This window comes from Strix uralensis, chromosome 3, assembly GCF_047716275.1.
Source record: "Strix uralensis isolate ZFMK-TIS-50842 chromosome 3, bStrUra1, whole genome shotgun sequence".
In the NCBI taxonomy this organism is placed as follows: Eukaryota; Metazoa; Chordata; class Aves; order Strigiformes; family Strigidae; genus Strix; species Strix uralensis.
Window position 1 is genome coordinate 34925522 of NC_133974.1, and position 27572 is coordinate 34953093.

The following is a 27572-nucleotide window of genomic DNA, read 5'->3' on the forward strand; positions in this document are numbered from 1 at the left end:
TCAGGTGCATGATTCATTTACTTCCCCTCTGTAGTGCTTTAAAGTTCCTTACTTTCCCAAAGAAGGTTTCTTAATTTATTTTGAAGTGCTTGTAATTCCCTTGTTGCTTGTTGCCTGCAATGACATTAATACAATGGCAATAATACCAGCTCTTTGAAGCTCACACGGTCAGACAATTGCAGTGTGCAGCACGCCACGGTTTGCCACAGCCCGGTTCTCCCCTTCTCTGCCTGAGACTTGAACTTTTGGAATGCATTACCCTGCGGAGATCTAAAACTGGGGTTGAATATTTGGGTAAAGACATTTCCCCAAGTCCAAGAGGATTTTTATAACCATAGCAGTTGAGTGATTAGTGGGGAATATTAAGCTATAACACACTAGGCAATACCAACAGTCAAAATGTGCAATTGTTATTGAGAAGAATCCCCTTGGACACAGCCTGTGGAAGCTGTGCCTGCATCCTATACTGGAAGGTAGAGGAATGCATGTGAAATCAACCATCTGCTTCAGCTGAATTCTGTGGAAAGTGTGTCTCTTACCAAAAATGGTAATTCCTAGATGGATAGATCTTATGGGAAGAAACCCTTGATTTATAACTCAAGCTTATTAGAATTTTTTTCTTACTTTTTAAAAATAATTTAAACGACAATACAAGTACAAACCAGTGATAGAAAATGGAGATAAAAAATAGTTTCTCTTATCTGGAAACTGTTTTGAAAAAGGAAAAAATACACAAAACCCCTGAACATCATGTATGTTTTTCTGTTTGACAACTGAACTTTAAGACATTATGTGTCTGAAATTCTTGTTATTACGCATTGAAGGTATGAGATATAACACTACATTTCTTGCATTCATGGTCCTAGCATGAGACTGGTGGAGAAGTCTTGAATATTTGAACCTCAGTCTTCACTGCACTATCCATTGCATTTGCATTTGTTCAACTTAGCTTAATTTCAGTAAAGTCATCTGTAGGCTTGGTAAGAATCAACAAATCTGTATTTATCAGAAGTTAACTGCTGAAAACTGGCACATATGTTTGCTTGCTGTTGTTTGCCATGGGTGATAATTTTTTGGCAATTTTAGCTTCCGTCTCTGACTTGAGATCCAAAGCATTTTCCCTCAGCCTCAGACCCTTCAGTTACTTCTGATTCATTTCAATTTCTTCTTATTCCTGATTCCACCAGCCAGCTCAGTATGAAAAACTGGCAAACAAATCATAAACTGTGATTAGTATCAAGCAGTAGTGCTGCAGGTCTGAGACTGTAGCAGGGCGGAAGATAAACTTGACCAGAAATGCAGGAAGTAAGGGAGTGGGACTGGGAAGCAAAGAGATGCTCAGTTAACCAAAAAGTTTAGTAAGGTGGTCCATGGAAGACAGACAGAGCTGTGAGTACGAGAGAGAAAAGCAAAGGTTTGTAGGCATTTATTAATTAAAACAAAATCTTTTCAAGTCTAGTTATTTGGTCCAGCAGAGAAGTGTTTGTTCCCCTTGCAGTGAAGCCACAGTGACCTCTAGTGTCCCTAAACACTTACTCCTTTTTAAATCAAAGGTGGAAAAGAGAATTTTTAAAATAATTAAAAATTAGAAAGTCCTTTGCTATCCCAGAGAAGTGAGCAGCTCATGCATGTACTGATGGGAAGAATAAGCAGTAAGATCCTGCAACTGACCTTCCAGAAGGCAAACGAATAGGGAAAAGTCATGTGCTTTTTTTCCCACAAGTGGCAGTTGTAATTGACCTCCCCGAAAAGATGCTTCAAAGCTCCAGTGTTATCGAAGTGAATATATTCCACAACTTGCAACCTGCAAGAATAGAGGAGCAATAGGTCCCAAGAGATTACCGTTGCCAAGGAAGACTGTAGTAGAAAGCGAATATGCATATATACCAAACTGGGATAAATCATGTAAGGTGCAAGAAATGATGGACAGACACACATCTAAAAGAATGCAGAGATGACTAAAGACAGATGTGGTTCTCTCAGATCCTTGTCATTTAGGTCTGATTCAGGATCTTGTGTAATTTCAGAAAGCATTTAGACACCCATTTTCCTGATTCATGGTTTTTGCCTTTTTGACAAACATTCAACTTAAAGTTTGGGAGTACTTGGAGGGATATGTGAATTTCCAATGGCCATTAACAGGTTTACATTAATTCAAGGGATTTCCTCTGGGTATTATGTAAAAAGAGAAGAAGAGGGGAGAGAGAAAAATATAGTAGGCTAGGTCCTGCAAGAGGCACTGAACAGTGCTAATTCAACAAGCATTAAATCAGACTAAAGGGCCCTAAAGGCTTCAGTGGCTACTGATTCAAGTGCAGAATGCCCAGAGATACTTGAAAGGGCATAAGATTATCTCCACTCTGTATCTCTAACACCATCTCTACCACTGTTGCAACAGAGAGTCTAAAGCCAGGAACCGTATTGTCTATAAGGAAAGGGACTTTCACTGTGGGAAGAAGCCACAGTCAGGATGCCTCCCAAAATGCTCGGATTCAGTTATTCCTTCATGATGTGTTATTTATCATACATAGAAGAGCCCCATGGCAGCGTGCTCCCAAGGACAGCAGCTTTCTTCTCCCAAGCATGAATTCTCCACAGCAGCAAGTCATAGAATTTATGCCTGCGCTGAGTAGGACCCAGTGACTTCAGGAACATTTCCCACCAGTCTCAAAACAGGAACAGGAATCCAAGAAGTGAAGAACTGCTATAACAAGTGTCTTTGGAGAAACTCTCAAGATGCGAAACAGAGTTTCCAAACCATGCTTCCTTCAAGGGCTGCATTTCTCTTCACGATGCAGCATCCTCTGCATGGACCCTTGGCATGCCAATACATTTCCATTGCTACAAAGCAGATTTTTTTTTTAAGTATGAGGTCTGCATTTTAAATTAATATTTTCATTCTCAGTGTTGCACTTTTGAAAAATGTCTCTAGTACAGATGAAGTGTCTACTGTTCCTTTCACCATTGCCTCATTGCTTTGATTTGGAGAACTAAAGATATTCAGGTTAAGTAGCCATTGTGTACCATTCAGCTTTTATAAATGAAATAACCATGTGTAGAAATCATTTAAAGGCAGCCATTGCTTTCATTACTACAAATTAATTGACAGAACAACACGTATGCTTTTTTTCATTTTTTTAATTTTCATTTTTATTTTGGAATTAATGGGATTATAAAAAATATGGTCCATACTGATCATTTTTATGGCTATTTTATCAATTTTCCTTTAATTTTAATTAGTGCAACAGGAAAAGAGCTGTCCAGAAACTTTTTTATTCTAAAATTTGTCAAAAAAAGTATAATTTGATTTCATGCTTCAATAGCAAATGCAATTTGAGCCATAAGAGGAGTTCAGGAAAGCACAGGGGACACATGCCTAGGAATAATATCTATAATAAGAAGTCCATTTTGATTCTGTTGCTCATGCTGTATAGTATGACAATGCAATAATGCGGGTAATAAATATTTTACAGCTTGTATTTTCATTAAATTGTACAATGCAAAAGATTCCTGAGCTGAAATGTAATTCAGTCTTGAATTGTAATTTATATTGAAAATTAAATTTTAGAACTTACTTTTCTTTCAAATAGTAGGTTCTGTGGGTCTTTTGTATTGCATATGCAACAGCACACAGTACTGCAGGTCTGGGTAACAATTTGCAATGGAAATAGATAACATTTCCAGCACCATGATGTGTTTATTTCAACAATCGCTTACTTTGGGCAAGGGAAGAAGGGGATTACATTCAGAAATTACAGTAAAGGTATTCTTTCAAATGATTCAACATGCCATATAGAAATACATTTATCTAATAATCTTTCAATTGATGTGCTCATTTTTTAGCATTCTTGAAAATTATCTCATTATAAGCTTCCCAGCATGTGCTTTGCCTGCTACAGACTGCATCCTTTCTGCTCTCAGTGATGTTTGTATTCAGAATGAAATGCTATGCTATGCTATGCTATGCTGTGCATGGACAAAGATATCTGATTATCTCAACATTTCACAGCCAGAGAAGTTTATTAGTACCTTCCATTTCATATAATTACATATTAACACTGTATTTTCAGAGTGCAGTAGGTTAAACATCTAAGAACCACATAGTCCATGTTCGCATTAGTTAATAGTCAGTGTCAGCATTAGTTAATTGCCTGCAGAATTCATTTCTGTTTAAAACATCTTATGGGCGTGCTGAAGTTAAATGAAAGCCTTGGAAATTACTAGATAGTGTCTTAACTTCAAGTACAATTATAATTTGCAGGTAGACAGGCTTCGCTATAGGTGTTTTAAAAGCACCCCCAAAGCCTATGCCAGGGCAGTAGGACTGCAAGAGCCAGTAACATCATACCATGAGCAACTACTGCATTGCTCCCATCATTTCTCCCCTTGCAAGAACAGGACCAGTGATCAAGATGACCATTCCCTTGTACAGGCAATCAACCTTATAGATAAAACAAGGTTTCCAAACCTTGGTATCAGACTTCCCTTCTGTTTGCCCTTTGTGCCTTCTGCTACAGGAAGAGACAAACAAAGGCAAAAATGTTAAATAATGAAAAAGCATAGGCAGATAGTCATGGTGACCACAGGATGTTCACCAGGTATGTTTGAACATGAACAAAGGTAATTTAAGCACTGGGAAACAGAAAATCTACATATCCCGCATTTAGCTGACTGGAAGGGAGGGTTATAAGCACATGAGGGGAAAAAAAACAGCTTTCACTTGACCAACTATAAGACCACAGGGCCACCGTTGATCCAGCAGTTACAGTCATGAGCTTGGCTGGGCTTTTGTACCCGCCCTAAAGCACCTGTCTGGTACCACCTGCAGGTAGTCAGCTCCCAGCTTAATCTCCAGCAATTACTTTAGTGAGCACACGGTGTATCATTACATTTCCATTAATTGGTCATCACGCTGTTTCTTGGATGTTTTGTTAATTTTGGTTTCGTCTTGTCCAAGTAAGTGCTGTAACAAGGAATTCTGGATATGAGTGATCACTAACAATGCATATGAAATGTTGGAAGTGCCACATCTTGAAAAAGCATGAATATACTAACAGTATTTTTGCCTGCTTAAAAAAACCCCAAACAATACTACATGGCATGCAGTAACAATAGAATACATTTTGTTCTTGTTTATCTGAAGAGATGACCAGAAATGCACTGAGCTGGGCTGACTAACATGGAAATAAACCTATTTAAACTACAAGGAATAGAAAAAAAAATCTTAGAGATTAATCAATAATAATTGGGTGAAATTTGTTTCTATTTATTAATTTTAATCTCCCTTACAAGGTTATTCTGTATTGTAAGACAGACTGCCATTGATAATGCCTTTATGAGAAACAGATTACATCAAATCAGTTTCATTCCCAAATGAAATATATTCAATGAAAATAAAAGTGTGTAAGAAACAGATTCATACTATTGAGAATTTTTAGGAATTATTTTTGATTATCATATGATACAAAAAATAATGGAGTGAAGGAACTATGAAATAAAATATATTTCTCTTCTTCACAGTCAAAAGCTAAGTTTTAAGGAGCGGGTCCGGATGGCCAGCCCACGAGGTCAAAGTATAAAGAACAGACAATCTTCAGTTGGAGATCGCCGGTCACCAAGTGCCGACATTGCCACTGAGGGCAGCCCAACCAAAGTCCAGAAGAGCTGGAGCTTCAATGACCGAACCCGCTTCAGGCCCTCACTGCGTCTGAAGAGCTCGCAGCCCAAACCCATGGTTGACGGTAGGAGTTTTTCATGCCTCATTTGCCATTGCACACTGCTCCCAGCCCGCTGATGCTCTTGCACACCTACGCTGTGAATGCAACCCGTTTTTGGAAAGCAGAAAGGGTTGTTACTTGGGGTCAGAGACACAAGAAAGCTACAGCCTGCTTCAAAGAGCATGCCAACGTGGGTTTTTTTAGTAAGAAATCTTGTGTCAGTGATGCATAGAGACCAACTGGTGGAAAAGGGGATCAATACAGAAAATCACAGGTAGACTAAATGCATCCCACGGGTTTGGCTGCAGCAGGTCTGCTGCCGCAGCCCCTCTCTCCCAGCACTGGGTGCAGCTGGTTCCCAAACCTGCCGCCTCTCGCTGGTGGGCCACGCACCACGGCCACCACTGTATCGGCTGTGCCTTTGCCAGCCAAGAGCATAGCTTGTACAGCCCTGGCCTCCTCAGGCAGAGGAGCTTGCTGAGGAGCTGGGAAATGCCCTCTTACCTCCACAGGGGATACAGTCACTGCCACCAAGACATACGACTGGGTGCTTTAAGTTTTACAGGGTTGCATCCAGTTCGGTAAGGCAGGTGGCTTTAGCAAACAAAACCAGCGTTACTGTTTTTATGTATTGCTTTCTAAAGGGCATTTGACATGTAGGAAGAACTCCTGACAAGTGAAGAAGTGGATCTTTGTCATAATGTCTCTCTGACCCCTCAGCAGGCAAGAACATAGCCTTTCCTGCATGCTGCCTCCCATGCCGCCCCTCTCTGCTCTCCGTTCGCTAGCTAAGGTCCTCTCTGGCATTAAACTAGCCAGCATTCAGGCAAAGATCTTCATCTGCAAAAGCTTGCCAAAACAGAGACAGTGACTCCCCTAACCAGGGAGCACGGAAGTGGGTGAAAGCAGCGTTCCAATAGGCAGGAGCTGAGAGCACCAGATGAGCCTGACCCCTGTAAGGGATGGGTCCTGCACTGAAAGGTGCACTCACACAGCTCTGGGGGTACCGCTGCCCCAGTGAATTTGGATTTGGGTTTCTCCATTCACATTTTTCCCAACTTACGAACGTTTTGTTCTTTCTTGTGGGATGCCCAGGTAGAAAATAAGAGAAAAAAAATGATCAGCTACAACAGGAGGCAGTGACCCTGACTGTATGGGAAATGTACAATGTAAATAATTTGATCCAAGTAAAGAGATATAATTTTAAACTCTTTCTACAATGGCAATCATGCATGTTATATCCAACAATTGTGGTAAAACTAATTAGACAGAAGTGCGATTTTGGTGTCTGCTTCCTTTTTAAGAGCACATATTATCACAGACATGTAGGTTGCCAAATACCCATTGAACTGAAATGTCCCATCCCTCCACTGAGGATGTCCTACGCAACACATCTCTTCAGGAAAAACCTGGGTAAATAAACATTTCCTGGAGAGCAAACAAGACAAACCAACAGTGTTTGCTAAGGTCATCGTTCCAGGCTAGCCCTCCCCTGCAGAGACCTCTCAGATGCACAAATCCCAAATTTGGCTGCATTACAGTGAGGGTGTACCAGCCACCAGGCTGCTATCCAGGTTGCTCACCACTCCTTGCTACATTCTGGGGCACGGGGCCTGGCTTGTGTCCCACGGCAGCTGCAGCACATGGGCTGTGTGATGCTGGCCTGGGTCTTATGCTGACATGGAGCTGGGACAAGGCCACTTGCTCCACAGTGGAAAGTGAGAAATGCTCTAGGTACCAGAGTGGGGTTGAAGTTACCCTGTCTAAATTTAGTCTTCCTACATAATCACTTACACCGCATAAGTATCTCCCCAAAATCACACCAGAAGTGATTTCATAGGTTAAACACCCGTAACTTCCACTGTGCCTGGAAGTGAACTAAGAAGAGAGTAATTCGCAGAGCACAGTCCTGGAGTATCAGTGGCTCACTTCTGCTCCAGCCCTACACAGCCTGTACCTCACTCAAGCATCCGTTTAGTTTTCCATCAACTCATTTGTCACAGAAACATTTCCTCGTCATGTCCTCTATTTTGTCCTGTATGTATTGTCATTAATAGCAATGATCTGCACAAGAAGATCATGTTCCCTCTCATTGTCTCCCTTTCACGGAAAAGGTGGCATAAACGGTACCTTGGATATATCTGTACATAAAAGATAATAACAACAGAGCATTCATTGCTGTGTGTAAACCCTTAAAGATCCTCCCGCTCCTCAGGGTGAGTGCAGCCTGTTTCCTGGTCAGCGGTTTCCAGCTACTAGTCCACCCTTATGAACTGAGGCCAACAGATACAACCAATTTCTCATCTGTAGCAGAAGGAACAGCTTCCATTGTCTCCAGCTTTTAGGCAAATGCCAAGTTTCCACTCTGGGAGCTCATCCAGCTACTTCTAGGACTAGTATCATCAGAGATGTCCAGTGTGCTCACTGCTGAGAGGCAGCTCCCTCCTGCCTTACCCAGTCCATTGCAGGAAAAGTCAGGCACTACCAACTTTGATTTCTTTTTCTTTTTTGGTGTGTTACCAGTTTCATAGTTTGATATGCTTTCTGTATTTGACAGCTCAATGAAAAGGATCTGGAGATGACTTATTTAGTTTTGAACATCTTGCATTTTTCACTGGGTGAAAATAAAGTATTTGCAGCATTTTATTAATATCTTTCAGTTGTCAGGTCCTCCAGTTTCCTCCTTGAAGTATTCTTCAGCCAAAGGATTAATTATTTTGGCAGGCTGATCTTCAAGCCAAACTAGAAGCCAGCCCTTTCTGGATAAAAGTCTGGACAAAACAATACCCTTGAACAGCTGGTTCTTCTGGTGATTCTTACATCTCTGTAGCATGTTTGGGGGGAGAAGAAATGACACTTGCAATAGACCTTTTGGACAGTGACAACATAGTATTGGGTACCCAGTCCAGTGTAAAAACTTTATATCAGTGATCTAATGAAAAAATAATAAACTCTCACTATGAACTCCCCCTTCCAAAAGAGAAGACACTCAGATAGTTGCTTCATTTTTCTTTCAGCGTATGGGATATGAGGTTGTAAATTATTTTCTCTTACCACAAGTAGGGCAGGAACTATCTCGCTATGATGGTGAGGTATGCTGAACTCTGTGTAAAAGTAAAGCAAAGAAGCAAATATGTAAGTAAAGGGTTCTGAAAGGAAGAGAAATTGTTAATGTATGAGGATGATCTAAGACAGTCAAGAGACCGACTTTCAAGGGCTGACGGAGTTCTGATAAAGGACATGGTGGGAATCTGGGCCAGAACCATCAGAAAGAGACTGCTGAAAAAACTAAACATTAGAAATTAGAAACTGGCCTGTAAAGGGAAGTTTCTAATCCAGAGAGGCAGCTAAGAGACTAATATGACTGAAAATGTAGTAGCCTTCCTCTTAGGCTACCCAGTAACAAAAGCTTACTAACACTCCCCTGCTGCCTGTTAAAACCACAGAAGGAGAGCTTCTTGACAACAAGCAAAACACTTAAGCTGGGCACAGGTATCTCCCAAAAGGATTTTGTCATAGCAGCCTTAGAACAGTATGACCAAAACTGTTACATAAATGGCGTTATTTATGGATAGCAACAGTCCTCTGAAACTGCCTATAAACTATTTATTGCCATTGCCAAAGTGAGCTTGGCAACGGCAGCAATTATTTCAGCTACATATGTGCATTTGCAAATGGAATCCAAACCTGAGAGAGCTTTGATGACTGGAGAGGTCTTTGGTGGCGTGGCTGCAGATGCTCTCTAGAGCATTTAACAACAGTGCAGGGGAGTGAAATTGAAAACCGAGACTTATATAAACTGATTTTAAATACATGTCCAGCCTCTGATGACATGTGGCTCACAACTGCCAGAACTCTTTTGAAGAGGAGACCCTGCACAAATTAACGAAGGTGCCAGGATGCTGTATTTCCAATCTCTGTTTTCAGTCTAAAAGGGAATTATCAGGATCAAGCAAATCAAAGGAAAATCTTCACCAGTCAAGAATGGTAAATAGTGAAGCTTTACAAAGCGTACACTTAAAAGGATACAAGAATCATATAAGGTCGTGCAAGACCCTCCCCCGAAGGGATGCCGCATCGCATGGGTGAAGGTGCTGCCTGACCTCAGAGCCACAGGCAGCCACCCCCATACCTGTACACAACATGAGCCAGGAGCCACCTCTGGCCCCAGGGCCTTCTCATGCAGTGTCCCTGCACCAAAACCAGGGAAACCACAGCCAAACTGCCCATGGGGAATAGCCCCCGCCACATGAGAATACCCACTGGCAGGGGCCAAACCCGTGCCAGAGTCTGTGCAAGTGATTAAATAGTACAGGTGATCTCGTGCCATTGCTTGAGGCACTGTGCCCATCCCCCATTGTATGTAGCGTAGATCCAGCCAGAGACTCACCTCACAAAATCTCGCCTTTGCAGACACTGGTGTTCCTGCTGTGATTTTTTTCTGCTTGCCTCATTTTCTAAGGAACAGAATCTTTTCTGCTTAAATCATGCTCCAGTCTTGCACCACCACAGCTGAAGTAATGAACTGATATTACGTTGTGGATGCAGTTATCAATGAGGGACAAAAATGCCCTATTATACTTGTTTTCTACCATCCTATGCTTCTAAGCCTCTGCATGAGTTATTGTACCTTTACTGTAACCTAGAGACATTGTGTGGCTTTTTGAATAAAACATCAAAAGCATTCAGAACTGGAAATATTACAAACATATTTCATTTGATTAATTAAAAAGAAGTCTCTAAGGAAATATTTGATTTCTTTCACCATCCCTGCTTACGCAACCTCTAGCCTTTCATTCCCTACTTGCACAAAATCCTCGGGGTAGAGTATATTATAAGAGCCATTGAAAGAATGCAGTTGTGCATTTCAGCTCCCATGTCTTCAGTTACTACCATGTAATTTATGTATTGCAAAAATGACGGGTTTTCCTCTCAGTAGCACAAACATCTTGACCTTGTACAGGGTTCGCTTGATGGGGCAAAGGTCCTTAGTTTGGTTGCTTTTACATCTCAGTTAGATTAAATTTGCTGATTCAAAATGAAGCTGCATGATGTCAAAACAAAGCTGCTCAATTTGTATAAACCCCATATGATGGGACTAAATGACATTTTATTAGCAATGTATCAATTTGTGCTAGACAGGAGATTTATTTTCTTGTGATTGTTTAACTCAATGATAGAGCTCTCCTTTATTACCATTGTCACTGTAACTAATTAGGAAGACCTGGCATTCTGATCTAAGCTCTGAGCCATTTTTTCATTTTGTGTAAATAAGTACAGGCCATTGGTTTTGAGGCATTATTTTAGTTTATTCCAACCAAGGTCCTGGCCATATGAGTCCATAATTTAGTCTCTCTTTTTATGATACATCTTGAGGAACTTGCTGTGCACCATTGCTCACTGGACTGAGTGCTTACTCGCTGGTCACAGGTGAATGATTAGCAAGCTCAGCTCCATGAAGGACAGCAGCAGACCACCACACAGAAGTATGATTTGCATGGATTTCAGATAACCTCATCTGTAGTGAAGAGTAAACACATGAGTTAAGAAGTCATTTTGCGAGGATGCTCATAAAACTTCCCAACCACCATATAAGAGTAGAGTCGACATAGCGCTGAGGGATATGGTGTAGTTGGGAACTGTCAGTGTTAGGTTAATGGTTGGACTGGATGATCTTCAAGGTCTTTTCCAACCTAGACGATTCTGTGATTCTGTAACCCACCTGCACCAAATCTGAAACATTTGAGGAATGTCTTCATTTTTATAAAATGTTGGGGAAGTCCTTCATGACTTTTTAAAATACAGGACTCTCCTGTGGCTACCTGAATCTAAAGCTGCCATCCTTCTCTCTCCCTTTGCCCACAGCTACCACCTCCTTCAAACAACAGGACCTGAAAATCTCTGTAGACCTTATGGAATATCAGACATCGCATCAACTGATGTGTGCTACAGGGTCTTACAGGGAGACAGTCAATTAGGTGTGACATTGAGCTCATTAGTCCACAGTTCTAGATCTTATCATATATATCTGCAACTTCTTTTCAGTTTTAACTTCTTGTGTGTGGTGTATATAAAATAACAGAGATGTGTATCTAAAAATACACTAAAAACATACCTTTAGAGTCACCTAGCATTTTTCTTTCATACTATCTCACATGGCCATCTAAACTTGATGGGTAATGTGCCACGATTTATAATAAGATCAGCCCTTTTAACTGCACAATTATTGTGCAGTTAATGAATTGTTTTTAGAAAGTCTCCTGGTTTTTCATATCATCACTCAAAATGAAAAGGACTACTTTTTAATTAAGTAGTGGGAGCTGTTCCATGAAATTTTGCCAGTGCAGAAAATTTTTGAGAATTTAAATAATAACTAAAGATAACTGAGAGTTGTTAGAAAGGAATGCTAGAATTTTAGATATTTGGAGCTTGCCTGCATTATATGATAACTGATATAAATTAGGTTTCTGACCTTAAAAAATTGCACTTACAAAGAAAGGAGACTAGATAATTACACCCAGAATATGTAAAAAAAATTCCACTAATGCTACCTTCCATTTTGGGCAAATCTGAGCTTTTTTAGAAATGCTTTCACATATAAAATGTGTTAGAGATATTCTTATGATATTCTGCTTCATACTGCACTGCAGCTACCAAGTTCCAGTTCTGATGTCCTCTTCTCTTCCCCGTCTGAAAAGCTTTGCCTTTTTCAGCAGAAAGGAACTGGCTATGCATACAGCACTACTGCACTCCTCATAGGTACTGCCTGCAGGGTAGAGGCTCAGGTCGAGCAGAAGGGAAAGGGAGCTCCTACAAGCTCGTGCAGAAGTGCTCCTCCTTCCAGGAGGCACCGATTTCCTTCCTTTCCTGTGAAATTGCTTTCCAACATGGAAATGGCAACCATTTCACAAAAGCTCCTTGTAAACAATGTTTTCAATAATTTTTCCTAATTTTGCCACTTGAGTACTGTTGTGTACTACCAGAAATTTTTGTGTCATTTTCTAGACAAATTTTAAGCGTCTAACGTGAAGAGCATGTCATAGAAGTTTATTTGTCCTTCCTCCTTCCTTCTTTCATGATTAGAAGAAACCCTTAGCCTTTTTTTTTCAGGGATCAAGGAAATAAATACATGATTCACTTCCTTGGCCCTCCTTCTTCTGGCCTCTACTCTGGAAAGCATGTAAACATGGGCTGCTGCCTTTCCGTCTTTGGGGGAGTTTTAGGTGTTCTTATCATTAAGTATATGATTAAATTCCATCCCAATTAGTGTTGCTTTTTTCAGTTGATTTTTCCTGTGGAGCTTAGCAAGCAATCACAGTAAAATGATTTATGTGAAATCTTTACTGAAAAAGAGTCAGCTTGTTGATAGCAAAGGAAAACATGAAAGAAAATCACTTTTAGGGGCAGTGAAGAGAATTTGTGTTCATGGTTGAACAAACAGGAAAATAATGGGAGCTTGTGAAGAGGTGAGAAGTTTCATGAAACAAATTTAAACAAAGGCACTATGCTGAGACACATTTTATTTTGATAAAGAGAAATGGCATGAATTGTATGAACATAAACCATGAAGATGTTTGTACTTAGAATAATTTTTGAGGGAAAAAAGTAACTGAGATTTTGTGAAACATTCTGTGCGTTATTATATTTGTGGAAATACTATAAAATACATACAGGATGTCTCCATTTTTTAGAGAATATAGGCTAAATCCCTAACTCCCCATAGCAAATGCTGAGGGTGAAGAAAGGTACTTCAAAAGCAGTGTAAAGTTGAGTGAAAGGCACCTACCTTGTAGGCATGCTAGGCATTACCTAGAGCAGCATAACAGGCATGCTACGTTCCTTGCAAAAGGGGCTGAAAGAACAGAATAATGAGAGTATTAAGCTGCCAGCATTGCTTCTTGAACAGGAGGGGTCATCTAAGCTCAGTAGCCATTTAAGAGTAAGGCAGTTTGGAGTCTAACGCTAAAGCAGCTGCCCGGGCACCCCTGCTGCAGCAGACCTATGTATTGGCACCTCCCCCAGGGACAATCTGTCCTCCAAAAGCTTTGAATTTATGTCTAACTTTACTTGCCCAGAAGTTAGACGCATTGAAATCTCCACTCATTTTCTTTCTGACCGCTCACGCAGAAAATTAGTTTGGAGATGAGTGTGTCACATTGGGGTGCCCTGCTCTGCTGCCCTGGGCAGCCAGAGCAGCTCTGCACTCAGATGTGGCTGCTGAACGGGGTGGAGAACAGGCTGTGGAGCTGCATATGAATCACTTGGACTTCAATTCCCAAGTTGAACTCTGGATTTTGGATTATGGCTTGATGTAACTCAGCACCTGTGAAAATTAGGCCACCATCCATCTTTCACCTTGAGTCATGCATTACAATGAAAATCAATCAGACTTTTTCTCCAAAATCAGTGCTTTTTTTACCAAGTTGACACAACATTGTGCTGTAACATGAATAATTGAGAGTCATGTGCAGACTATCAACTTCAGCCACCTATTTAGGTTTTGCCATGTCTTGAAGGTGGGTACTCAGCCTCAGCAGAATGATTTAGATCACCCACACGAAGAGACCAAACTACCTCCTGTGCAGTCAGAGTAAGATCTGAGAGCTTCCAAAGGCTTCCAAAAAACAAGTCAAAGGATCTATGTTGGGATCACCATACCAATCACTTTGTTGGGAGCACTTCCATAGGACTATACATGGTGTCAGCACATGCACTTATTAATGCTGGATCGTTGTTGCTAGCATATGGCAGTTCCCAGAAACAAAATCTTTTTGATTCTATTAGACAGGCACATAATTACTTGAATGTTACTGACATTGAAAGCATGGAGCTATGAGGGTGATCAGAGCAGTGTCACAGTTTTCCCAATGCCAAAGCATATTATTAAGCAACAGAAAACACTTCTAAGAAAGGACACATGATATTTACAGAAATAATAAATCAAGCCTTGCGCATAACCTTTGCACAGAGCCATATGAAATGCAGCTACAAACTCATAAATTTTCTGTTGGTGACATATAATGTTTCAGAACAGTGTAATTTTTCACCCATTCATTTGGGGTAATCATAAATGACTGGAGTTTGCATGAAGAATGCATAAATACTGTGACAAACAGGGAAATATCAAGATGATTTTAATGACTTGTTCATGCCTCTTTTCTATTTCTTGGTAATTGCTGATTTGCTGGGTGATTAAATCAAAGACTGCTCTTCAGGAAGAAAGAGAAAGAAATTAAAAAGTGGCAAAGACAAGACTGTAGCCCAAAGTAAATAATGTCAAAGATTGTAAGACAATGGCAGATGCCTCATCAGTTGTGAAATGAACGCTTTCCAGATTGATGTTTAGGGTCAAAACACATCCTGAATTGTAAGATGATGATATTAGAAAATGGGAATTGTTTCTGGATTGTCAGACTGGCTGACACCCCTTCTTTGGGAGACTTGCAGGGGTATATCTAAATCTGTATTAAGAGACACTTTGGCCACCATTGAGACCAGATTTGTGAGCTGCCCAAGCAACAGACATGAAAGGCCTGTTTTGCTGGTGGTAGTGGCTCCTGGAGAGAAAGAAGGACCAGTGCCAACCCCAGGAAGGTTTGGCAGAGTGGCCAGGTTCATGCAGAGGAGCTGCTGCCTAAGGTTCTTTGTGGACCCTGCTTGGACCATGCACAGCCACCCCAACAGAGCACAGGAGACATAGACAAAGGGTATGGGGAAAGATGAAGAAGCAGATGTGTGCAGGGCTAGGCATGAGCTGGCACCGGAGGGTCTACCTGCCCCATTAATGATGGGGAGGGCTCTCTCTGGGAACAGGCAGCAGCTGGGAGTGAGGCTTGTTGGAGGCTGTAGCTTAGCTGTGTCTGGGAACTGGCAGGGATTTTAACAGCTGGAGCTGCCAAAGCGGCCAAACTGACCCCAACACAGCCCCGACCTCGACAATGAACTTGAGAGGGATAGAAGCAATACAAGTACATCTCACCTCATAACTATGTCGTGCACAACATGAGCTTCCACTGGAAAAATTCATCAGAATGTGAACTTTGATTTCAGTGGTGTTTTAAGCGGGAATTTTTTTCCAGATTGTTACTATGCATTTCCCAAACTTTTTCCCAAGTCTGCTCAGTATTCTAAAGAAACATGAAAGTTTCCCATATGAATCAAACAAGATTTATAGCTTTTCACAAGTTTTATTAACATGTGGTAGAGTGCCTGCCATAATGAAGGAAATTCATGTCAGTGGGAATATTAGAAAGAAAAAAATAAGGTGATTTATTAGGAGCGGTATCTTCTTAAAGCTGGCTTAAATTTATAAGAATTTTCCAACATCTCTCTAAAGATTTTGCTGATTTTTGTATCAACATGTGAGAAACATGCAGTACTGTAATTGCACCACACTGTTCTCAAAACAGTTCTGCAAAGATATACTGTGCTAAGGAAGCCCTTTTATTAATGACACTGTACTTGGCAAAGGACCCAGGAACCATATCAGTGAGAGAACCATTCAGAAACATGTTTATTTTAAACTTTCAAGTTGGAGTCTCCTGTTTCACTGGGGTTACATGGTTGTAGATCTGTTGACCCTAGCGAAATTATTTCTAATTTATACTGGCATAACTGAGTAGATTCAAGCCTTAGAGAGCCACTGGAAATAGCAGTAGCACAAAAAGCTCTGGTTTTAGCATGGCACTTAGAAATGAGCTGGGAGATTTTGGCACTGGGAGAAGTAACTGGAGAGGCTGATCAGACACGGCACCTGGAAAGTTCGTGTTAACACCTTCAGAGAGGGGGTTTTAGGTAGTGTATATACCTATCAAACTAATTACATAGTTTATTTTAGCTAATCACATTTCTGGGCAGGGATCCAAATGTTAGTTAGGCAGGATAGGTGGAGAGATATATTTTATCAAGAAGATAAGCCAAGTCAGTAGCAAAGCTCATGAAAGAGTGCGAGAAAAAAGCACTCTTGTCATTATTGTAGTCATGACTTACAGTAATAGCATGTAAGGGGAAATTTCAAAGTTTTGTATGAAAATTTCACTTTTACAATGTAAAATGAATTTTTTTAAGGTTTCATTTGATTGCTTCATGTGTACTTAAACATATTATTAACTTGGCTATACACCATCTTTCTTTCTGTATTAAGTTGATCTGTCAAAGATAAAAGGTCCTGCTGTTCAAAGCTACAGCAGATGCTCCTCATGAATGTACCGGTTCAGCAACAATCAAAAAAGAAAATATATTCTTGAGGATAATGAACTAGCTAGAGTCATCAAAATAAATTACTATGGCCAAATATTAAATCTGTGAAGACAACATGCAGCAATACCAGTTCCTGAAGATGCAGCCTAGTACTGTGCTGTTTATGCTGAGATAGCATTCCTATTAGGTTTAAAAGGTACCATGAAGTTTCCAGGCACTTCTGACTGACAAAGAATATTTTTCATCGTTAATTTACAGTCCTTCTGAAAAATCAACTTGCAAAAAATGTCCTGCAATCATTTGAGTCTGCGCTTCAAATCTGCTTATAATAGAAGCCCCTGAAATGGTTTACTTGCAGTGTTTCTGGATGACTAAGCCTGTGGTTTAAATAACAGCATGAATGTAGGCAGGGACATAGGACTGGGAAAAAATCTCCTCCATTAGTGAGGGTTACTGAATCCAATCCTTTTTTCTCTATTTCATGTCACTCTTTCATTTTACACTCTCTTCCTCATGAAGCAGAGACACTTAGATGTTAAATACACTGACCTTGGGTGAAATTCTTCACCTGGGCACTTGGACTTCATGCAGTTGAAGAAAGATAGTTTGGGAGGAAAAACACCTACCCTCAAGAGTTTTCCTGTACTTCACATGCCTTTGAGACATATACGATGTATGGGCATCCACTGACCCTGCCCTTCTTGCTCTGTTCCCATTCCAGTGCATTTTAAGTTTGTAAACCTTCTTGGTCATGCATCAGTCCCTTTTTTCTTTGTGTATTGAGGTACATGGGGCACTTCTGAGATTTCTGGCTAATTCTCAAATGGTGACTCTGCAAAGGCAGTGTTAGGAAAGGGTGGAGGATCCATTTTTTTCAGGCAAATAAATACAGTAACTTGGCTTAAGCTGCTCCTATTGCAAAGGACGGCTGCAATATCAACATGGCTCTCAGGTTTGAGGTGGCAATTGATCCATAATGGATGACATTCTCTGTTCATTTCTAGTAAAAAGGTACTTTGTTCATTTTCATCTGTAATAAAGCATTGGATCATTCCACAGCCTCCTTATTAAATGAAATGTATCTTCTCCTTTGTCTTCAATGTCAGGTTGATCCATAGTAGTAAAAAAATAACAATTTAATATAACTTCAGCATCTTTTGATAATGCCATTACATCTGTTAGCTCACCACTTTCCATTAAGACAGAGAATGTGATGAAAAACAATGAGAAATCAGGAATAGACATACTGGTACTCAACTATTAATTTGTTTGAAAAATAACAGGGCTTTCTTGCTTTCTAACTTTTACTGTTTACACTGGGAACTACCCAGGCCATTTATAACACAAGCATAGACACACACAAGTGCATCATACAGTTCGCAAACTGATGAAGCTCTATCTTGTTTGATTTGTAGTCCTTTGTTTTCCAGAACCACTGTGTAGGTGGTTAGAAAACACTAAGGAAGAGATTTTTAAATGCTGCTTGTTTATTCTGCTCTTGTATTTTGCAGCTGACACCAGTCTCGGAACAGATGATGTTTATGATGATAAAGGGTGCCAGTGTGATGTGTCAGTAGAAGATCTCACCCCTGCTCTTAAAACTGTCATCAGAGCAATCAGGTGAGTAAAAAATACTGAATGAATAAATATTTGAGACTTCTTACTAATTAACTGCATGTCAATTAATAAAATGGTAGTTAGTTGAACTTATTACATGGCTATATTTGTTACATAACTAATGCTAAGTTTATTTATGCCTCCTTTTCTTCAGTATTTTAATTAAAAGTTAAAATATTTTATCTGTTCTGTTAGCAGCTTTTCAATGTCTAAAACTGTTACATGATTTGACTCAGAAAAGACAGTCAGTCATGAATGCTGGTTTCCACTATATTTCCTGTAATCAAAAATACTGTAATCCAGTTTAATGTAGTTTTACTGAATGTGTATCGCCTTGCCTGGAAAAGTTATTTCCTTTAAAAGTTTAGGGTTTTATTGCATTTCCATATTCCTGAAACTGTCTGTCATATGACTTTTATTGCAACTTCCTTCTGGTAACAGCAGAATAACTACATTCATTCAATTGTGCAAAGCCTTGCCTGCCACTATTCATTGAACTAAATATAACCCCAATAATTTAAAACTAATAGTCATCTCCTTTTCCAAGAAAGTAGCAAACTGCATTGAAACTTATAAAATTACCTGTATTGAAAGCTTAAACTTAGCATTCGCCCTCCTGAGGCTGCCAAGGCTCTTCATCTTACTGAATATTTTGAAGTGCAAATCCTGACAGGCAAAATCCCCATAAAGAGAACATCCACAAGCAAGCAGAGCTCAAGCATTCCCTCTCTGCCAATAGCAAACCCAAGGTTATTGCTGGGGGTCACCCCACTGTCTGCATCACAGTCACATCAGTGCCCGGCACCCTTCTTGCAGGCAGGCAGGCAGGCAGCAGCCACGGGGGATTTCAGCAAAACCCTATGGAAAGATGGTATTTTCCTGCAGGGAGAGACTCGCCCAAGTTTTCTCAGCAGTATGGGAAGAAAGGACTCAACCTCTTTATCAAATAATTTCATACAGTGATAACCTATGGGCTACTTGTAATTCCTTTCCCTTTTTCCACTGATGGCCAGTGAAGACAGATAGCGAGTAAGGCTGTTCCTAATACTTCTCTAGTAGCACAGACAGCTTGACAGATCACTTGCAGACATCTGTTCCAACCATTTTTCCAACCTGCCTGGAAATGACCTCACAGGACGTGTCAGATACCAGGTCTGTGTCCACAGCCACTGCAACTGGCAACTCAAATGTCACTGCTGAGAACCATTTCTTGCCAGCAATGTTTCAGCAGGTGACAGAAATCCTTCTATGCACTGGACACCCACCTACAAGGCAGGCCTGTTCCTTCAAATGGAAAATTCTCAAATTAGGAACAATCAGCATAGCCCGTTAGCTCTGGTGCCAAAGATCCTTGTCTGTGACGTTGCATTTTAAAAAGACTGGTTGACTCTTGGCTCCAAGAGCACCTTGCCACTGTACTGGCAAGCGATAGCAATGGTCATCTCATTCTTAGTACTGTCAAAATTCCTTAAGATCAACTTGATATTTTAATATTGAATTCATGGAGCTTGTTTTCAAAGGCATCACTGGATTTTTCAAACACTTGCATCTTTGCTTGGTTCTCTTGGTAATTATCAGCTCGAATGGAAAGTAAGCAAATGTGAAGGACATAGTTGGCAAACTTTCTCCACAGTGCCATCCACAGTAGCATTCTAATAAGAAGAGCAAAGATGCAACAGTTGGATTGTTTCAGACATACACTATTTAACTGATAAGAGTCAACTTTTTAGATTATCTCCAATTTTTTCTCTGCACACTTGGCTTACCCAAACCCAACTCATTTCACCACTGAGTTTGAGAATAAGAATTCTGCATCTCCGCTTGATATCAGTTAGCCACAAATCTCTCCCATCTCTCCTTGCAAATTTTAGGTTTCACTAGATTCCAAGTGGCACATACATCTTGCTTCAGAAACATACCTTTGAGATCTGCAAAGCGGTTATATGCCATGATCTTCAGACTTGTGTTAAATGCTATACCTTAATCTCTCAAAATCAAGAGACTGATAATTCAGTTCATCAGGTAGCTGATACTCCTCTTTCTGATTATTCAGAGTATCTGTTACCTGACTACATCGGAATCTATGCAAACATCTGAAGAAGGATCTGAGACACTATATAGTAACTGTAGAATTTCAAGATGATAACATCTGCCTATATGGAAACTTTGTGCCTCATTTTGAAGTTTGTTTTTAGCAACAGCTTTGAATTGCAAAGGCAATGGGGGGAGGGTGGAGGCTATTTTTCCTTTCATGCTGGTATACAGGAGCAGATAAAGACAGAAGCTACTTGCAGATCTTCATGAGACACTACACAAAAGACCCCAAATATGAGCACACACAGTTGAATCCATTCTGGCTACATCACCTTGAAAAATTGCAATAACGGAGAGTAATTATTTTTTTCCTGCTTAAAACTGGGTACAAATTGTTTTACAATGATACAAATGGTCCTTTTGTTTTGGGAAAGAAAATAAATTAGCAGAATTAATTCATGCCTGTAGGTTTACAGTGGTAAGGCCTCTCTCAGTTTTGTAATCAGGAAGAACTGGGGTTTTTTTCTGTGAAATGAGCCTAGAACATGCTTGTTACTCTCAGGTTGGACAGCCTTGGAACAGCAAAAGACAAAACCTGGTTTATTTATGATCTTTCATTTTGGTAATTTCAAAGCATATTGCTTCAGATTTGACCTTGCTTACTTACATTTATCCCAGGACTACTTTATTCTTCAGAAGAACTTTTTGATTTTAAGCAAACAAACCCCCAAACTTTCATTTTGAAATGGTCAAAACAGGAGATGGAGAAAACAGTCCTTTCCTGAAAAAGTGCTTAACATATTGGCCCTTTCCAAGAATAGGACTCCCAACCTGTCCTACTGAAGACCCACTGGGCAGATGTGTCCAGTAGCATGTCAAGCTGTCAGCCTCCTCTCAAAGTCCCCCCCAGCTGAGTCTTCCACAGCCCATCTCTTGTGCTGCCCCCTCCACCCCCCCTTACTATAAACTCTCTGTAAGGAAAGATGAACTGGGGCAGTAGGGAAAGTAAGGAAAAGCTGCATTGTGTAGCATTTGCACAATGTTGAGTGAGTAGGGAACAGATGGGTAGCATGGTGAAACGTAGTGTGCTCCACAGCATGCCTTGGGCCAGGCCAGGATCAGTCCTGCTCCTTCACAGCCTCCGGCTGGAATAAGAGCAGTGCACAAACCAGTTCTTGCTAGTGGGGTACACTGAGCCTTTGTGCCACCAGGTTTTGTAGCACTACTCAACTGGCCCTAGTCTTGTCGTGAACAAAAAGCCATTAATATCCTGCAGAGTTCCTGAAGACTAACAAAAAACATTGCATTTTCCATCTCTGTTTGTTCACAATGATGAATGTATATAAAAGAGACTAAAAAGAAGATGAGGATACCTTGTTTCCATATACTGCGATATCTCTGATCATTTTTCACAGCAAGAGACACTAAATTCTGTAATACTTTCCACAATGGAAATGATGAAATTATTTTACTACTTATGGAATATAAAATTAGATTTGAGAAGCATAAATAAATATGCAATAGGAAATAACTGCAATGGCAGGAAGATGAACTTGCTGACCTAAGAGGTCTTTTCTCTCTTTAACTCTAGTGATTGTATAGATATGTTTTCATTTGTTGTTAATAAGAAATAATAATAATAAATGTAGCTAAACGTAATGAAACTTGAGAATTCTTGAGCTGATAAGCTGTATAGTTGAATAGTCATACATATTTAATAGCTAAAGAAGGAAACTATAATTTACCATTTATGTTCAGCCTTTGAAATGTTTCTGCTACACCTATAAAATGTATTTTTAGCAGCCATTATGAATTTGTTCAATGGTGGTGTTTCAGAATCCTCTATTCCTTTTAAATCCCGACATATTGTATATTTTCTGCCCAGATGGTCTTCAGAGTCTAGGCAAGGCTCTTAGATGTGTCTTTGGCTACGACAGCACTGTGCTTGGGAGAAAACAATGTCTCTGGCTCCTAGGGGATGGGTTAGTCCAGGTCAAGACCCGAGAGAGGAAGCAATTTTGACCCACTCACCCCACATGTAGTGGAACTATCTCTCAACCACCTTTGTCTGTTGGCCTCTCTATATCGGATCCTGATCTCTTCTGCACGTTGCAGTTTACCAGGAAGAAGGGTTATTTGGCAAGGTAAGGGTAGAAAGATGGAGGAACCAGCACTAGATCTGTGTGCACCTGCTTTCCTGATGTAGTAAGTGAGCAAACAACCTCATCTAGCTATGGGTAAAACAACCTGCCTGTCTTTTAATCTTCAAGGCAGTAACCATGTATGAGTTTACCTGAATCCCAGTAGAATGAAGTGCCATTTCTTCCTGAGATAGTGACAAGACTGACAAGATACAGGTTTAAAAATATAACATGAGTACGACAGGGCTGCACAGAGGATTAGAGATGTTCTGACATGGTGCTGGTCTCAGTAAAGTACACTAATGACAAGAGGAATAGCTTTTACTACTGGAAGGGGCAACATGAATGGAAGTAGAAATGCAACAAATGCCAGGAAAGATATGCAACCTACACATTCAGAAAACACTGTAATTCTAGATAAGTGCTGATCCTGCATTTGACAAGAGTTAAATGAAACAGATTCTGCTTTCGGCTGCTGGGGGTCAATAAGATAAAAGTTGGTATTGGACCTGTAACTTTCTACAAAGTACCAGGGAATGTGAAAATTAGTGGGACCTGTGGCTTAGATGTTAGCTACAGACAAAGCACTTTGATATATTGGTCTAATTCAACACAAAAGACTTTTTTTCCGCTCTCCTCTGGATGCATCATTGAAATAGGCTACTTGTTATGGCTAATTCTCACCCAAAAAATTGTCATGCTTCTGACTTGTATAGGTTTACAACCATGTATCGTCTATCACATTAGATTTGAGTTATAAAATACCACCTCACTACGTGGCATACAACGATTTAAAAATACAAATAATGTTTTAAAAAGTCATGGGGACTAGACGGTTTTGTTATTTTGGGTTACTTCTTACTTTCAATTGCTGCTGTTGGGTCAGTACTAGCAGTTCAGTATTGCCAGTGGCGACTCAGTTTAGTTTATGATGAATCTTGTTTGCCCCCGTGTGGTACAACTAGAAAAGACAGACTGAGCTGTAGTTTACCCTGTTCCTCCTGTTTGTGTTAAGGGCTGGTGCTTCCATACTTGGGGTATGAATAATTTTGTGCTTATTTTCCCTTTTTTGCACAGGTGGGTTACCCACTTGTGCCTGCATAACTGAACCCTTCATTTTTATCATACAAGAACACACCAGAATAAGCAACTTTTTATTCTAGAAGCACAAATGAAGGAAGCACAAAGGCTTTTTTGTTCACTATTTTTGAATATGCTCTATATGGTTGGAATAATCTTTCAGGATGGATGTTCAAGCCTATCAAGTTCAATTACATAGTTCTTTCAAGATATAGAAAGTCAACTTAGTTTTTAAAATTGACAGTAAATAACTATGGAGAATCAACTAAAATTGATAACTGAAAAGCAGTTGCTAGGCTCCATCACTGAAAGAATTCAGGTTTTCTGGTTCTTAATTAACTTGCAGGCTTTAAAAATGCCAGTCCTTTATAACCCTTCAGGGTTTTTTGCATAGTTTATTTAAAATTTTATATATTTGAAGCAAAACGAAGTGAGCAATATGGGTCTGATCCAAACCCTGCTGAAATTAATTAATGTGGCATCACATGAATCACAGAATCGTCTAGGTTGGAAAAGACCTTGAAGATCATCCAGTCCAACCATCAACCCAACATTAACAGCTCCCAACTACACCATATCCCTCAGCACTATGTCGGCCCTACTCTTAAACACCTCCAGGGATGGGGACTCCACCACCTCCCTGGGCAGCCCATTCCAACGCCTAACAACCCGTTCTGTAAAGAAATGCTTCCTAATATCTAGTCTAAACCTTCCCTGGTGAAACTTGAGGCCATTCCCTCTTGTCCTATCACTTATTACTTGGTTAAAGAGGCTCATCCCCAGCTCTCTGCAACCTCCTTTCAGGTAGTTGTAGAGGGCAATGAGGTCTCCCCTCAGCCTCCTCTTCTCCAGACTAAACAACCCCAGTTCCCTCAGCCGCTCCTCATACGACATGTGCTCCAGACCCTTCACCAGCTTCGTTGCCCTTCTTTGGACACGCTCGAGTAATTCAATGTCCTTTTTGGAGTGAGGGGCCCAAAACTGAACACAGTAATCGAGGTGCGGCCTCACCAGTGCCTAGTACAGGGGCAGGATCACTTCCCTGTCCCTGCTGGCTACGCCATTGGCCTTCTTGGCCACCTGGGCACACTGCTGGCTCATGTTCAGCCGGCTGTCAGTCAACACCCCCAGGTCCCTCTCTGACTGGCATCTCTCCAGCCACTCCTCCCCAAGCCTGTAGCGCTGCTGGGGGTTGTTGTGGCCAAAGTGCAACACCTGGCATTTGTCGTTATTGAAACTCACACAGTTGGCCTTAGCCCATCGCTCCAGCCTGTCCAGGTCTCTCTGCAGAGCCTCCCTACCCTCGAGCAGATCAACACTCCCACCCAACTTGGTGTCATCTGCAAATTTACTGAGGGTGCACTCGATCCCCTTGTCTAGATCATCAATAAAGATGTTAAACAGGAGTGGCCCCAAAACCGAGCCCTGGGGGACACCACTCGTGACCGGCCGCCAACCAGATTTAACTCCGTTCACCACAACTCTTTGGGCCCGGCCATCCAGCCAGTTTTTTACCCAGCAAAGTGTGTGCCCATCCAAGCCACGAGCAGCCAGTTTCACCAGGAGAATGCTGTGGGAAACAGTGTCAAAGGCCTTACTAAAGTCAAGGTAAACAACATCCACAGCCTTTCCCTCATCCAATAAGCGGGTTGTCCTGTCATAGGAGATCAGGTTTGTCAAGCAGCACCTGCCTTTCATAAACCCATGCTGACTAGGCCTGATCCCATTTGTGTCCACTATATGATTTTTAATGGCACTCAAGATGATCTGCTCCATGACCTTCCCTGGCACCGAGGTCAGACTGACAGGTCTATAGTTTTCCAGATCCTCCTTTCTGCCTCTCTTGTAGATGGGTGTCACATTTGCTACCCTCCAGTCCAATGGGACCTCCCCAGTTAGCCATGACTTTAGGTAAATCATGGAAAGCGGCTTGGCAAGCACATCTGCCAACTCTTTCAGCACCCTTGGGTGTAACCCATCCGGTCCCACAGACTTGTGTGCATCCAAGCGGTGTAGCAGGTCTCTGACTATCTCCTCTTCAACTGTACTGACCTCAATCTGCTTCCCCTCCCCATCTCCCAGCTCATGAGGCTGGGTGTCCAGGGAGCTAATACTAAACCAAAAATAGTACAGTTATACCTTGCTGATACAGATGTGATGCTTTCGATCCTGTGTTTGACTTTTGAACATTATGAACAAACTGCCTTGATAACCAAAAACCTGTTATAAAGCTGCAAAGCAGGAATGAAAACTTTTGTGCACACTGATTAAGAAGCTTGTATGGCTGTTAATAAAAATTAGTTTTCTGTCTCTTCTCTTGTAAAATTACCCAGTTGTGGCAAATTAAGTTGTCTTCAATTATGCTATTAATCCTGTGGCTCTGCTGTTCTAATAGAGTTTCATATTTTTACTTTATCAAGACTGTGAAGTAAAAAATTGTGACCACCAAAACAGAGAGAATAATAACAAAAGAATGATACTTTCTTGTATGTCAGCTACATCATTTATTCTTTGTAACCTGAATAAGAACTAGATTCCAGGAGATTGTCTGTGCTGTCAGACTATTATGAACGGGACATCTTGGCATCATTTGACAGCTAAAAGAAAAAAAAAATCTTCATTCCAGCTTCAGAGGCCTTCAGATTACAAAAGACGCCCAAAGCCATTAGTCTGTAGAACTGGCTGACAATGGAAAAGAGGAAAGTGCATCATCTGACATACTTAAAACTTCATGGAGATCTCATTTTTAACTGGAAGTTACCAGAATGGGAAATATCAACAATTTAAGAACTGTGGGAAAAGGCTGATGTTATTTGGAAGAATGTTTATGTATGATACAGAAATTAGTAAAGGATCACTATATACTTTTAATCTGAGTCTACATACCTATTATCATAATGTCTGTCCTAACTATACCAAGTATGATTTTCTAAATTCCACTAAAACACTACTCATCTGTTTTTATCACAGAATGAGAGCCCTGTTTTGGTTTTTATTATAATTTGTTATCTTATAGCTGCTAAATACATATCATAGAAAACACGGAGGGAATATATTAGCATGAATTATTGGCATTTGGAGTAGGATACTAATTTACTGTTTCTGGGTTTTTAATTGCAATAGATAGCAAATATCAGCAGTTTGGCCCTAATGGAGATTCATAAGCTCTGTAACACAGACCAGAATGGCCAATACACCTGGATCCCTCAGCTTCTCTCCCAGTTCTTGCAGTTCTCTCTTCTGCAGTTCTCATGTAAACCAAGGAGAACTGCAGGTTTTACCAGCTGACCTGGAAAATTGGCTCACTGTCATTTACTTTCCAAATTTGACATTTATTTAAAATTTGCAATTTAATATCAAGCTTTTCTTTCTAAGAAGAGCTACTCAGTAGACATCACATATTCACATAAGCATCACAGAAAATTCTGCAAGTCTCACATAAAAAACATATGCCATTCATAATTTTTTGATATTTACTGTTATCTGATACTTACTATTCTGCAATAAAATTCGAGGAAAAAATCACCAATGCTAATTAAACAATAATTCACATAGCTTTCTATATGGAACAAATATGAAAACTTCTCTTTAGCCTGCAAAGTCTGGTCTTAAGTCAGCAAAATAAATTAAAAGATAATTAAATCAATTAAATTTAAATTTAAAAATTAATGTTAATTAAAAATTTAAAAATATGAAAAATTAATTGGGTGCATAAATTTAAATTTTTTACAAAATAGAAAGCAAAGAACTTAAAATGAGCACCAGAAGAATATTGCTATTATTT

At 40.3% G+C, this 27572-nt stretch overlaps 1 protein-coding gene across 1 annotated transcript in view; it reads left to right on the forward strand.

The window, feature by feature from the left end:
- Positions 1-27572, forward strand: part of KCNQ5 (potassium voltage-gated channel subfamily Q member 5) — a 295700-nt gene that overhangs the window by 260606 nt on the left and 7522 nt on the right. The window contains exons 10-11 of the mRNA XM_074861878.1: positions 5521-5741; positions 18428-18536. Of these exons, the coding sequence (XP_074717979.1) occupies positions 5521-5741; positions 18428-18536 (330 nt within the window). The remainder of the gene's footprint in view (positions 1-5520; positions 5742-18427; positions 18537-27572) is intronic.